Below are 12,290 nucleotides of genomic sequence, written 5' to 3'. Positions count from 1 at the left end.
AGTATTGTAAGGGGTACAAAAAAATTATTACGAATAAGCTCTTTGCTTTTCTTACGTATGTTTAGTCAATTTGGCCTAGCTAAATGGCCGACTATTTCATCAAAAATTGTCGACAATTCATTGAAAGTATCTTTGCAACCCTTATATTCCTCTCACAAAAAACTTATTAATTTAGGGGATGAGAGTTAAGTTTCCTTGAACCAGGATCGGTGAAAGGAGGACTATTTCGTGGTCGAAGAGATGAGAAGACTTTGACCACAACAGTTTAAAGTGGATTCGATGGTCGTCGGAGATGGAGATAGTGGCTGGAGAAGGGAAACAAGTTTTAAGGGTAAAATCTAAACTTTTCAAACGTTAAGAATAAAGTTGAAATGTTAATTTTTAAAATTTAGAGGAGAAATGATATTAATTTTTAAGGTTTTAGAGTTTAGTGGTAAAAATAGGATTTTACCCCTATCTGTAATTAAAAATTTTATCAGCAATTAGCGTATGAGTGGGTGTTTGGGTTTTCTTTTTGTCATGTGTGTGCTAAGATTGGTCTAAAACTTGGTAGGAAATAGTCATTTGGCCTAATATAGATAGATTCTCTTGTTATGTTGTTTCAGGTGTTAAAATAGTCAAAAGACTTATTCCCGCCCAAGGTTTAGTCTATTCCCAAACAATGGACTTTATATGGAACGCCCGACTCCTAAAGAAATGAAGCCGGACACCAAACTGTGCATTAGTCATGTCTCACCCATGCAGCCTTTTGGAATTGGTGCTGTGTTTTTAAAGTAAGTGATTCATGCCAACGATGCAAGGACATGTCTAGCCATGATGAAAATCTTACAATCTTAAAAGTGCATGTCTAGCCATGATGAAAATCTTACCATCTTAAAAATGTATTAATTATTGCATGAAAGTTCAATTATATAAATCCGAAAAGTCCAAATCATAGATTGAATATGCATAAATAGAAATGAAAAGCTCAAAATACATAAAACATTCAATCATAATAAAAATGATGAAATTGCCCTTGCTCTCATGCTCTACTATGAGTTGACCCACTGCTCCAAAACTCTACCTACAAAACCACACAAATAGAACACGTGATTGAAACACAATCAATAAGTAGATAATACACATATCCATATCCAATAATTTATACGTGTTATTTATTTCTCAATTTGTGGTCACACAAATGTTTTTTCAGTATCTCAGATGTTCATCCAAGTTATCTTGACACTTGACATCCATTACTCAGTGACAGTGTCATCTCAGATGACTAGTACCTAGTGATATATGTTGATATCTCGAATGTTTGGTGAAAGTAAGTAATATCTCGACAGTTATTTATAAGGTGTACTCTATACTTATGCCAACCAGGCTTGGACTAAAGATATCATATCAAAAGGCAATAAAACCTTAGGCCTCTCTTGCCATCACATATGCATCTCGAATGCTACAATGTTTATCGTTAGCGTTGATTATCTAAAAGTATCAAGATCATAAATATTAGCCACGTTACTTTCACTATCACACTACTCATAGTTCGGTGGTTTATACTAGTATAATACATCATTTTCAGTTTTCGATTTGAAACTACTCCAAACAGGGTTTGTGTTGTTGTCCACACAATCGAGTACACCCATAATGATTTTCATCACCGACAACCTTCGTTAGGGTTTTATCGTTAGATTTTCTCATAATCATCCTAAATCTCTTAAAAAATGACAAATGCATGAATTACTCTGTATAAATAATTACTATGAACAGTTTAAAAGCGTATATAGGTGAGGTTACCTAGCACTAAGTGACCTCACCTAAACTAGGCGATCTGACCTATCTATTCTTCTAGACTCTTCACAATAGCCGATTAAAATCAAATAATTTTATATATCACAACCAACATAAATCAACCGCATATTCATAGATAATATTATTTCAAACACAAAAAAATCATTTGTTTGTAACTACAAACCCTAGATCTAACATCCAACAATGACATAAAGGCGAGTTCCCCTAGAGTAGGCGACTCCCAATTTTTCTTACCTACCCGTTCTTCCACATTACAACCAAATTCAAGTCATGCAAAATCAACCACATCACAACCAACATATAAAGCAGAAACGTATGTACGTGCTTCCAATTGAAAACCCTTTATATATAATGAAAAAAATTCAAACTTTTCATATATCCAAACCCTAAGTCTAACAAAAATATGCAGCCATCATCAATCAACAATTTATGTTTGTTCCAAATGGAAAGAAAAACCCACTTGGTCTACCATTGCAATCAGAGTGCATCCATTTGTGGTTGGAGACGACTACATCAACGTCAGTTTTTCTGGGTGGAGATGAGTGCGTAGACTTTAGTTTATGCATCGGCATTGGTTGTCTCTTGATGTTGTAAATTCAAATGGCAAATATGTGTGTTTTGTGTAATGAAAATGGATTGAAAAGCCTGCTCACAAGGTTGCTTGCCCTGTTTTTTTCACGAGTACACTCATCTTGTACGGATTTAATAATCTGGCCAAATGCAAGGGCATTTTAGGACGAGTGCATTTTCCGTGGTATAAATTTAAAAAAAGGGTAGTAGATTTGTACAGGCCAGGGCTAGATATGATAAAATTTTGAATTTTCAGAAAAATAAAAAAATGTTGCGCACGTTAAGTGATAAAATGGTAAGATACGCCATATGCGCCAGGCGCAATTCAAATCGCCTTTTTCCCTTCAGTTCTCTGTCGCTAAACCTCAGCTAAAACTTTCAGTTCAATACTTACCCCGGGGATGGCCCAATCTTGTGCTGCTACGTCATCTTCAATCAGCGTCTTTGGCTCTCTCTTCCCTAACTCTCACACAGACTCTCACTCACGCTCTCTCGCTCTTCGCTTCAATCGATTGCGATTCAGGTTTTCATTTTTGTTTACGTTCGCATATGTTCCTGTTTGGCTTCCTAGAAACTGATAGAAGCGAAATGAAAATGGAAAAAAATTCTAACTTTAACTTTTTGTGTGCGTGAATAATTGTGATGAAGAGATAATAAAAATGAAGTTTTTAGTTTCTTTTTTTACTTCTACGTTGTTTGTTAATTCGAAAAATTGAAAAATAAAGTTAATTTTTTATGTGGTCTCAGGAAATCAATTGTATCAAGTAACAGAGGAAAGAAATATGGCGCTTATGAAGTGAAAGCGTTGCTTTCAAGTGAGTTTTCAAGTATTGAAGACTACGAAAGTTCATGGCAAGGGATTTGGTCTATAAGGTAAAGTTCTTGTGTGAAAATTCAAGTGTGGTATGTGCCAATTATAAGAGTTTTCTGTTGTTGAAATAGTTCGTAAGTTTTAGCTGTTGACAGCTTCGTGAGAGCTTAGAGAAGATGTTTGAAATTGTATATGCTACTCTGTTTGTATAGTCTTGGATTGACCAGAGTGAAAGCAAAGACGTACAGCCAGAAGATGATGGTAGAGGATAGGAACTTGCTTATGGGAATTGCATTGGATAATAATGTACATTTTGGTTTCAGTCATTTGTTCATTTGCTGGTAGGATAGTGTAGTTGAATGGTAAAATAGAGAGTTGGTTCTCGATGGGTAATATCTTTCTTGTTATAACAGTAGAATTTTAATTTTTTGGAGCAGGGGCTGTGAATATTGTTCTTCTTGTGTATTCTTTTAGGTAGTGCTAAATTTCTGTGTTGGCTTACAGAAATGATCTTGAAGTTCCATCTTCACCGTATATTCCTACTTATGCACAAGGAGAGCAGGGGCCTTCTCCAATGGTGCATGAGCGTTTCCACAACGTGCTCAGCCAGCTCTTTCAACATGTAAGCTTTAGGCATTGGTTTCTGAGAAGAACCTAAGCTTTTAGTCAAAATAAATACACACACAAACCAGCAAAATAGAGAATCAACAAATGAGAACATCACTATCTGCGGGAAACTTACATTAATACCAAATCAAAAACTAAACTAAAGAATGACCCTCAAAGGAGTGGAAGTCAATCCTTCCTGGAGCAAAGGCTTCCTGTGAAGAACAACAGACTCTTCTCTCCCTAGCTAAAACTAGCAGCAAATCTGAACAAAATGACTCCACTCCTTCAGCTTCCTCTTTCATTCTCTTTTCATACATGTGATAGATGGTTGGCCTATACTGGGCTGGGCTGTTTTGCGCTCCCTGGCCCAAAATATTAAACCGAACAGTAACAGTTTCACTGGGATTATTTGGATTGAATTTTGAGCTAATTATAGTGCTAACAGAAAATTTAGTTTATTGATATATCATTGAATTTTAGAGGATCATCCGATGTGGAGGGCCTGTTGATGATGATATGGCAAATATTATTGTGTCTCAACTCCTTTATCTTGATGCTTTGGAACCTAACAAGGTTAGTGTTTTTATTTTCCTTTTTCCATTTCTTTCTTTGCATGGGTAAATCATAGTGCATGACATTTTGAGACTGTTGATTTCAAAACCCACCTGAAGGCAGCAGAAATTTGGAACAGAGAATTTAGTTCGAAATAGGCCACACTCCAAAATTGTAAACTTATCCCTAGCGTAAATAGAAAAACATGAAATGGGTAAATGATTGTTATAAATCACTACAAGAAAACCCTTTTGTAGTAATCTTTTACATTGTTTGCTCTTTTCTCTTTATACCTAATTATATATCACCGCTGGAAAACCTTCTTTTAGATATATTTTATATCATTTACTCTTATATTTTTCATTATAAAATTTCATAATATGTTTTCCCCACCCCCATTGCAAGTTTTAACTGTGCATTGTTTTTAGTGTTTCTCCAACTAATGAACATCTCATCTTCTGATTAGGATATTATCATGTATGTCAACTCTCCAGGAGGATCAGTAACAGCTGGTATTTTATATATATATATATATATATATATATTATAATCGCTTAATCATTTCTTCTTAAATGTTTGAGTCACTGAGAACTAAGTAATTGCTTCAATAGGTATGGCCGTATATGATACCATGAGGCATATAAGACCTGATGTTTCCACTGTGTGTGTTGGACTGGCTGCCAGGTAAAAAAATGTAACAAAAATTTGTGAGCTTTTTTGTCAGAATTCATATGCAGGGCTGTACGCATAGTGTATTTTGTACACTTTTCATGTAAATAATCTACAAGCAGGGTATATATGCTGCTTCAAATACTTGCAACACAATGAATGATCTCAGTACTTTTCTTTCTTATGACAGCATGGGGGCTTTTCTGCTTAGTGGTGGCACCAAAGGTAAAGCTATCTCTGTGTTTTGGGTCTTTTGGCTTGGTTTCTATGAAATTTTTTTTTTTTTAGTTGTGTGAAGGTCTTTCTTTTTCAAACATGTTCTTACTTTGTGATTTAACTAATTTGTTTCAACTTCTTCGCAAATTCTAAATATGAAGGAAAAAGGTACAGTCTGCCAAACTCAAGGATAATGATCCATCAGCCTCTTGGTGGGGCACAAGGAGGGCAAAGTGATGTTGATATACAGGTATCTTTTGTCCTATTTTGCATCTTGGCAATCCTAGTTTCATGCATTTGGTTTTCCATTTGGTGTATTTATATTGAGGCTTAGCCTTTTAAGCTATAAAGCTTAGAATTGCCTTTTGGAATTGATAATAGGAAATAAACTAGTTTCTCTATTGTAGGACTATGATGATATATTTGATGGACATCAATACAAAAATCTATTATTTGATCAATTAAATTTTCTATTGACCAACCTAAATTATAATTGCTTCCAGGCAAATGAAATGCTACATCACAAAGCAAACTTAAATGGGTACCTCTCTTACCATACTGGTCAAAGTCTTGAGAGGATTAATCAGGACACTGACCGTGATTTTTTCATGAGTGCGCAAGAAGCCAAAGACTATGGGCTTATAGATGGTGTCATCATGAACCCTCATAAGGTTCTCCAGCCAGTAGCAGATCAGTGAAAAAGTATTTGAACTATTCAACTTTAACCATGCAATCGTAGCTCTCCTAGAGTTACTTTTAGTTATAGTTTTTCCTATTTGATGAGTATGTTTGAATGGTACAATCCATGATGCTAGTTTCATGTATAAGTGATGATCAAATACAGTTTTGGAACTGGAGGAAATACAATAATTTTGGTGTTCATGACAATTTAACTGGCAAAACAAATTAATTTTGAAAATCATGTGTTGCTAGGAAAGTAATGCATCCGTTCTGTTAATTTTTCTGCTCGTAAATACAGAGAGCTTCCTCAGCTGCAATTCTCTTACCAACATATGTAGTAATTTGTAAGTTCTGTTGCTAAATGCTAGAAGATGTTTCAGAAGGGGAAGGACTTTCTATTTTTGTGTGTTCTGATCTAAGCAAAGCTGGCTTCTGATCAAATTTATTGTTCCTTGAGTTTGGCTAAACTTGCTTATCTTAACATGACATCGCTATAGTTAGGAGCGAATTATTGGGATCTTAGTAGTTCTTTTCCAGAACTTAAAATGAATGGAGTTCACTTTCTTTTATTTGATTTTTTGAAACATGAAGTAGTTATATCCAATTATAGAGCGACAATTCAAGTGGTGCATTCTGCACTCTGTAGAGGTTCTCTTGCTAAACTCCTCAATGACAGTAATGATCTGTGCCATGGAAATTGGAAAGTGAGATTTATGTATGTGTTTTGAGAAGCAAGTAAAGTTGCTGGTTGGATGTCTAAATTTGTATTAAATTCCTCTACTGAGTTGATATTTTATCAGAATTCACCAATGTGGTTACAATCTTTTTGATAAAAAGCGTTGAAGTTTTAGGTTTAAATTAATGTCTCTATTTTTTTCAGTTTTTTTTTTTTTTTAATCTATAAACCCCGATCTTGTGTAATTAAAATAAAAGTAGTTATAGTTAGGCGGTTGGGAAACACTATAATTTGTTGCATAAGAGGCCCTCCATTGCACCTGACAGAAGACTGGAAATAACACACATGGCAGACTTAATGAGAAAGTTTGGTGCCTGCGCGGAGGCCTCACCAATAATTCTTCCCATCACCCTCATATCGTAAGTTTTTTCTCCCAATTCTACCCCATTTTCTAGTATTTTTTAAGATTGACATCTACTAGTAAAAAGTTTCTGCGGAATTTAACTATCAAACTTTGAAGCTTTTGATCCAAAGAATCCATATTATTGAATTAAGCAGCCTACTATGAATACCATCCCACAAAATCATTCTCTATAAAACATGCACTTCTACAGGCAGCCTAAATGTATAGTGATAGTAGACCAGGCAAGACCCAAAGCAACCCGATTAAGACAGTGTTTAGTCTTGTCAGCCTAAAGACCTGTACCAATGTTCATATTTGCCCCTGGTGAAGAGTTCTCTGGATCCCTAGCTTCTTAATCTCAAATGCCTTCACTCTTCTTTAATACTGTGTTTTGTGGCCTCTCTCTGTTTTTGAACATGTGGTAGGGCTAATTTCAAAATTCTTAGGCCAAGTTTCTTGACAATGCGAAGCAGTCCATAAAGATGAATAAAATCATATAACATAATAGAGTTTTTTGTTTTCCTTCAAGCATTTGGGGAATTGAACTATTTTTTAGAGTTTGAGGCACATAGAACTAGTGAAAGCCTTTATTTGTCTCGAGCAAAATATGCTTCAAATTTACTTATCAAAACCAGGATGCATGAAGCTTGTTCCTTTACTACACCAATGTCAATTAGGGTTAAACTGTTTGCCTGAAATAATGAATTATTTGTTGATCCTACTTTATATAAAAGTATCATAGGTGTCCTACAATATTTGATCATGACAAGGCCTGATTTGGGTTTTGTAGTAAACAAAGTATGTCAATTTCTTCAAACACCTATATAACTTCAATGACAAGTATGTAAAAAGGTGCTGAAGTATGTTTAAGCAACTTTTCATCATGGGTTAATGTTTAGACCGACTCTAATTTGACAAATACACGTTTATACAAATGTTGATTGTGTTGGTAATATTGGAGATAGGAGATCAACCAATGGGTCTTGTATATATTTTGGGAATAATCTAGATCACTAGCGCTCACATAAATAGAGGGTTGTATCTTTGTCTACTACTAAAGTTGAATATACGACTCTTAAGTCAAGTGGCTACTGGATTGGCATGACTTAGGAGTTTATTTTAGCAAATATCAATTCCTTGTGTATTTCCAACAGTGACTTGGTGTGTCAATTAGAATATCAGTCTTTTGGCTTCTAGTTCAGCATTTTATAGTCGTACCAAACTTATTACGATTGATGTATAATTTGTTAGAGAACGGGTGACAGCAAAACAATCTCAATCCAATATTTGCTTCTAAATATCAACTGGCTTACTAATTCACCAAACCTTTATCTATAACTAGATTTGCAAAACTGAAACTGAAACTGAAACTTAAACTGAATTTGATTAGTCTATCTCAAAGTTACTGATGTCTCACAGATACAACTTATGACATATCAACAGAAAAATGGAAAGATATGTCAATCATCTTGATCTTGTGACATCGTGTGGGGTGTGTTTTTGTTGAAATATTTTTGAGAGGGTTTTGTTGATGAATTGTGTCTATGTGTGAAGTCTATTGATGAAATAGTAGTTGTGTGTATGATGGGATTGCCTGATGAATTGTAGTTGTGTGTAAAGTCTGGTGATGAGATAGTAGTTATGTGTACAGTGTGATTGTCTCTCTTTCTTGCTGGTTTTATGCGATAAGCACGCCTCAGGGAGGATTTTTTTGTTGAAGAGATGGTAGTTGTTTGTATGTGGAGTATTTTCTATGTGACTGCTGACTGTGTGAGATAAGCATAAGGAAGAACTCTGGTAACGTAAAGATAACGATGTGTTTCTGATGTGGCGTTACTTATGTGATATTGTGATTTATGTTGAATGTGTTGCTAATGATGTAAGAGTCAAGAAGTGTTCTATTTTTGTGTGAATGATTGTCGAGTTTCAGGTATTATTGGTAGTTTTCACAAGGTTTCTTATACGAACAACATTTGAAGCATATTGGTGAATTGCTTGAAACAAGCGGTAGACCATTTTGACCGGTCAGTTCAATCAGATTTTCAGTTTTGTGCAAGAGTAAAACAAAAGTGGGTGATGGAATGAGCATTGAAAAGTAAAAAGTTAAAAACAAATTTGGATATACTAAACGTCAGCTCGCCTTGAAGAATAGAAGAAGAAATAGCAAGCATTTGTCGTCCATTGGGGGAGAACAGTCGAACTTGAAACAGTCGTTTATCAAAGAAATAACTGAACTTGAAGAAGAAGCTATCCTTAGTCGTCGACTCGCCTTCGTGCATGGTGGGGGAGAACAGTCAAACCTCGTCAAAGTTGAAGCTTCTAGTCATCGACAACTCGCGTGGGTTCGTTTACCTTTTACTCTGAAAATAAATAGAAAAGGAATGAAGAAGAAATGGTTTTACAATATGGGCAACAAATTAATGGTTTTATTCGTTGCTATATTTTGAGTCTTCGAATGGCACCATCACCATGAGTATATAAATTACAGACTTCATAATTTTACAAACTGTAATGGCTATACTCGTGTTTTTACATGAATCAAACCGGGCTCAATATTAAATTATATATGTAATGGGTATACTCGTGCTTTCACATGTTTAGAAAGAGGGATTTTAGAGGTAATTAATTTTAAAGGAGCATGGTATATATACGTTAGCCAATGAGACTGAAACACCTGGCTAAAATATGAACAGACAGTGGAAATGACGTAATATTTGAAAAAATGATTACAAATTCTTTTGAAGGAAACTGACAGACGCAGCAGGTAGTCCTCATTCAAGCGTGTATGATATAGACTGACACTTACAAGAGGCCAAAGTGAAGACAAAGCAATTCACCAATATCACATTAGCAGATAAAGATCCACATGTCAGTGGTAGCCTATCAATGCAATTGGTGGTGCTTGACAAAACAATTTATATGAATAAATTGCACGACCCAACAAACAGTAAGGTCTTCTCACTTGGACTTTATATCTTTTGCTTCTTCTTTTTACTTACTAAATACCAAGTGCAAGATAAGCTCCACGTACAAGATACAATACAAACAAGGAGAAGATAGAGGCATGCTGTCAGCAACTTGATTCATGTAGCTAGCATCCACTCATGTCATCTCACCATATACATAAATTAAGATGCAAAGACACAAAATGATAGCATATATATTTAGATGTTGGACGTGCATATCACGAACACATAATATAAGAAAAGGGATTAAATCAAATTCATGAGAGTTGCTCTTCAATGGTCAATTCATCAATCATGTTTCCATGGTTGAGGGGATTGAAAGCTTCGATCTCAGAACATTTGCTAGGCAGTTTCATGGGGCTGCTGCTGAGGCCACCTTGTTGCTGTTCAAGCCGTGATGAATTTTTAGGAATTGTTGGATATTTACGCGCAATCACTACTGAATTGATAACCTCATCAGAGGGATGAAACACAGACAGAACTTCGAATCCTCTAAGGTCACAAGGATCAACAACCGGATAGAGAAAAGCTCGAGCTCCATGAGCACTCCTCAGCATCAAAAGAGCCCCAGGAGCCATGAACTTATTCAAATGATCGATGACTTGAAGCTTTTCCTCCTTGTCCATTCCAACTAAGGCAGCCAAGAAAACAACTTCAAACTCTTTCAACGCAATGGAAACATTTTTAATGTCAGTGGTGTGAAAGAACATCCGGTTTGAAAGGTCAGGATGGGATGAAACTAAGGCATGAGCTTTGGAATTGGCTGAAGGGTCAATATCAAAGTTGTAAAAAGACGTTTTTGTAAGATGGTTAGTGGCTAAAACAATAGAAGTCAAGGGGAGTGGACCAGAGCCAACAAAGGCAACTTTGTTGGGGATATGGGAGGAGTGTCGGGAGAGAATGGAGAATTCAAGTTGGCTAAGTTTGAGATAGTTTGAATAATAAGGGAAAATATTCAGATGTTGAAGAGGGTTTTCAAAGGATCCTAGAATTGTTGAGAAATGAGTCTCTAAGAGTCCCTCAGCTTCTCCGCAAAGTCTGATAAGTTTAGACCTCATTTCTTGAACCCTTTTGCAAAGTTTGGTAACATCAACAGGGTTTGGTGGCATGCATGTGGCGACTAGTTGTGTGAACAAAGTATTGACATTTTTGCAGGGTTTGAGACTCTCAAGGCCTGCGATTTGCTCGTATAACTCACAGACTTTTTGTACCAAAACATCATCTTGGCAACCCATGTCGACACTATGAGGTTATGGGGATTAAAAAATAAAAAAACCTACAGAAAGATCAAGAGCCCTCACAAAAATAGATATTGAAAGACTCTTTCAGGGGCATAGGACGAGTTGCAATCCTCGGATGGGGCTGATTATTTATGGGCGCTTGTAGGGTCCCATTATCTTATTACGTCACCTGTTTTCAGTTACATGTTTACTGTGCTGTGGCTCAATTGCCAGTTTTTGCAGGGTTTGGTGGCATGCATGTGACGACTAGTTGTGTGAACAAAGTATTGACATTTTTGCAGGGTTTGAGACTCTCGAGGCCTGCGATTTGCTCGTATAACTCTCAGACTTTTTGTACCAAAACATCATCTTGGCAACCCATGTCGACACTATGAGGTTAAACGTACAGAGAGATCAAGAGCCCTCACAAAAATAGATATTGAAAGACTCTCTCAGGGGCATAGGACGAGTTGCAATCCTCGGATGGGGCTGATCATTTATGGGCGCTTGTAGGGTCCCATTACCTTAATAGGTCACCTGTTTACTGTGCTGTGACTCAATTGCCAGTTTGCGATCCTATGTGCACTTATATGATATTGTCATGTAGTTGGTATTATCTTATTATAAATTAAAAATCATTTAATTATGTGATTGGTCACACATCAATTGCAGATAACTCTATTGTATTAATCACTAAATTACTGTGTTCATGAATCATCCAAGCCTCGTCAGAATATGTCTATTCCAAAGGGTTATGTAATTCGGCTAACAGGATTTCTCAATTAGATGCCATCGATGTCCAATCCGTGTAGCATATTATCAAGATAAAAGAAATGCATAGTTACATGGTTGAATTTTAAGTTTTTGGGTCGCTTTTGTCGTCTTTAATAACACTATGTATATATATTTTTTAATATAATTTAAGTATATTGATTATATATTATCGTGTAATTGAATAATTTTAAATTAAAAATAAAAAATATTTAATCATATAATAATACATTATTTATGTACCTAAATTATATACAAACATGTATATATATATATATATATATATTGCATACACACTTAGTATTATTGAAGCTTGTTTTATTTAAATTGCATAGTTTTATTATGTGAT

General features: G+C 35.5%; 2 protein-coding genes and 1 long non-coding RNA gene across 3 annotated transcripts; 1 reads left to right on the top strand and 2 right to left on the bottom strand.

The window, feature by feature from the left end:
• Positions 1 to 857: 857 nt before the first annotated feature.
• LOC123221636 lies at positions 858 to 2,627 on the bottom strand. Its single transcript, XR_006503276.1, has 2 exons — positions 2,258 to 2,627; positions 858 to 1,063 (listed from the first exon to the last, which is right to left on the bottom strand). It is a non-coding gene; the product is annotated as an uncharacterized LOC123221636 (long non-coding RNA).
• Positions 2,628 to 2,674: 47 nt separating this feature from the next.
• Positions 2,675 to 6,112, top strand: LOC123221635 (ATP-dependent Clp protease proteolytic subunit 5, chloroplastic-like). The gene is made up of 9 exons (XM_044644504.1): positions 2,675 to 2,890; positions 3,115 to 3,240; positions 3,683 to 3,800; positions 4,268 to 4,360; positions 4,806 to 4,851; positions 4,951 to 5,023; positions 5,199 to 5,233; positions 5,386 to 5,474; positions 5,728 to 6,112. The coding sequence occupies exons 1-9, from the start codon at positions 2,769 to 2,771 to the stop codon at positions 5,920 to 5,922; spliced, it is 897 nt and encodes a 298-aa protein (XP_044500439.1). The 5' UTR covers positions 2,675 to 2,768; the 3' UTR covers positions 5,923 to 6,112.
• A 3,774-nt stretch (positions 6,113 to 9,886) lies between these two features.
• LOC123221634 (nicotianamine synthase-like) lies at positions 9,887 to 11,272 on the bottom strand. The gene has a single exon (XM_044644503.1). The coding sequence runs from the start codon at positions 11,183 to 11,185 to the stop codon at positions 10,208 to 10,210; it is 978 nt and encodes a 325-aa protein (XP_044500438.1). The 5' UTR covers positions 11,186 to 11,272; the 3' UTR covers positions 9,887 to 10,207.
• Between the last annotated feature and the right edge of the window lie 1,018 nt (positions 11,273 to 12,290).

Source organism: Mangifera indica, chromosome 7 (assembly GCF_011075055.1).
Source record: "Mangifera indica cultivar Alphonso chromosome 7, CATAS_Mindica_2.1, whole genome shotgun sequence".
NCBI classification, from domain to species: domain Eukaryota; kingdom Viridiplantae; phylum Streptophyta; class Magnoliopsida; order Sapindales; family Anacardiaceae; genus Mangifera; species Mangifera indica.
This window is presented reverse-complemented; position numbering and strand designations above follow the sequence as displayed.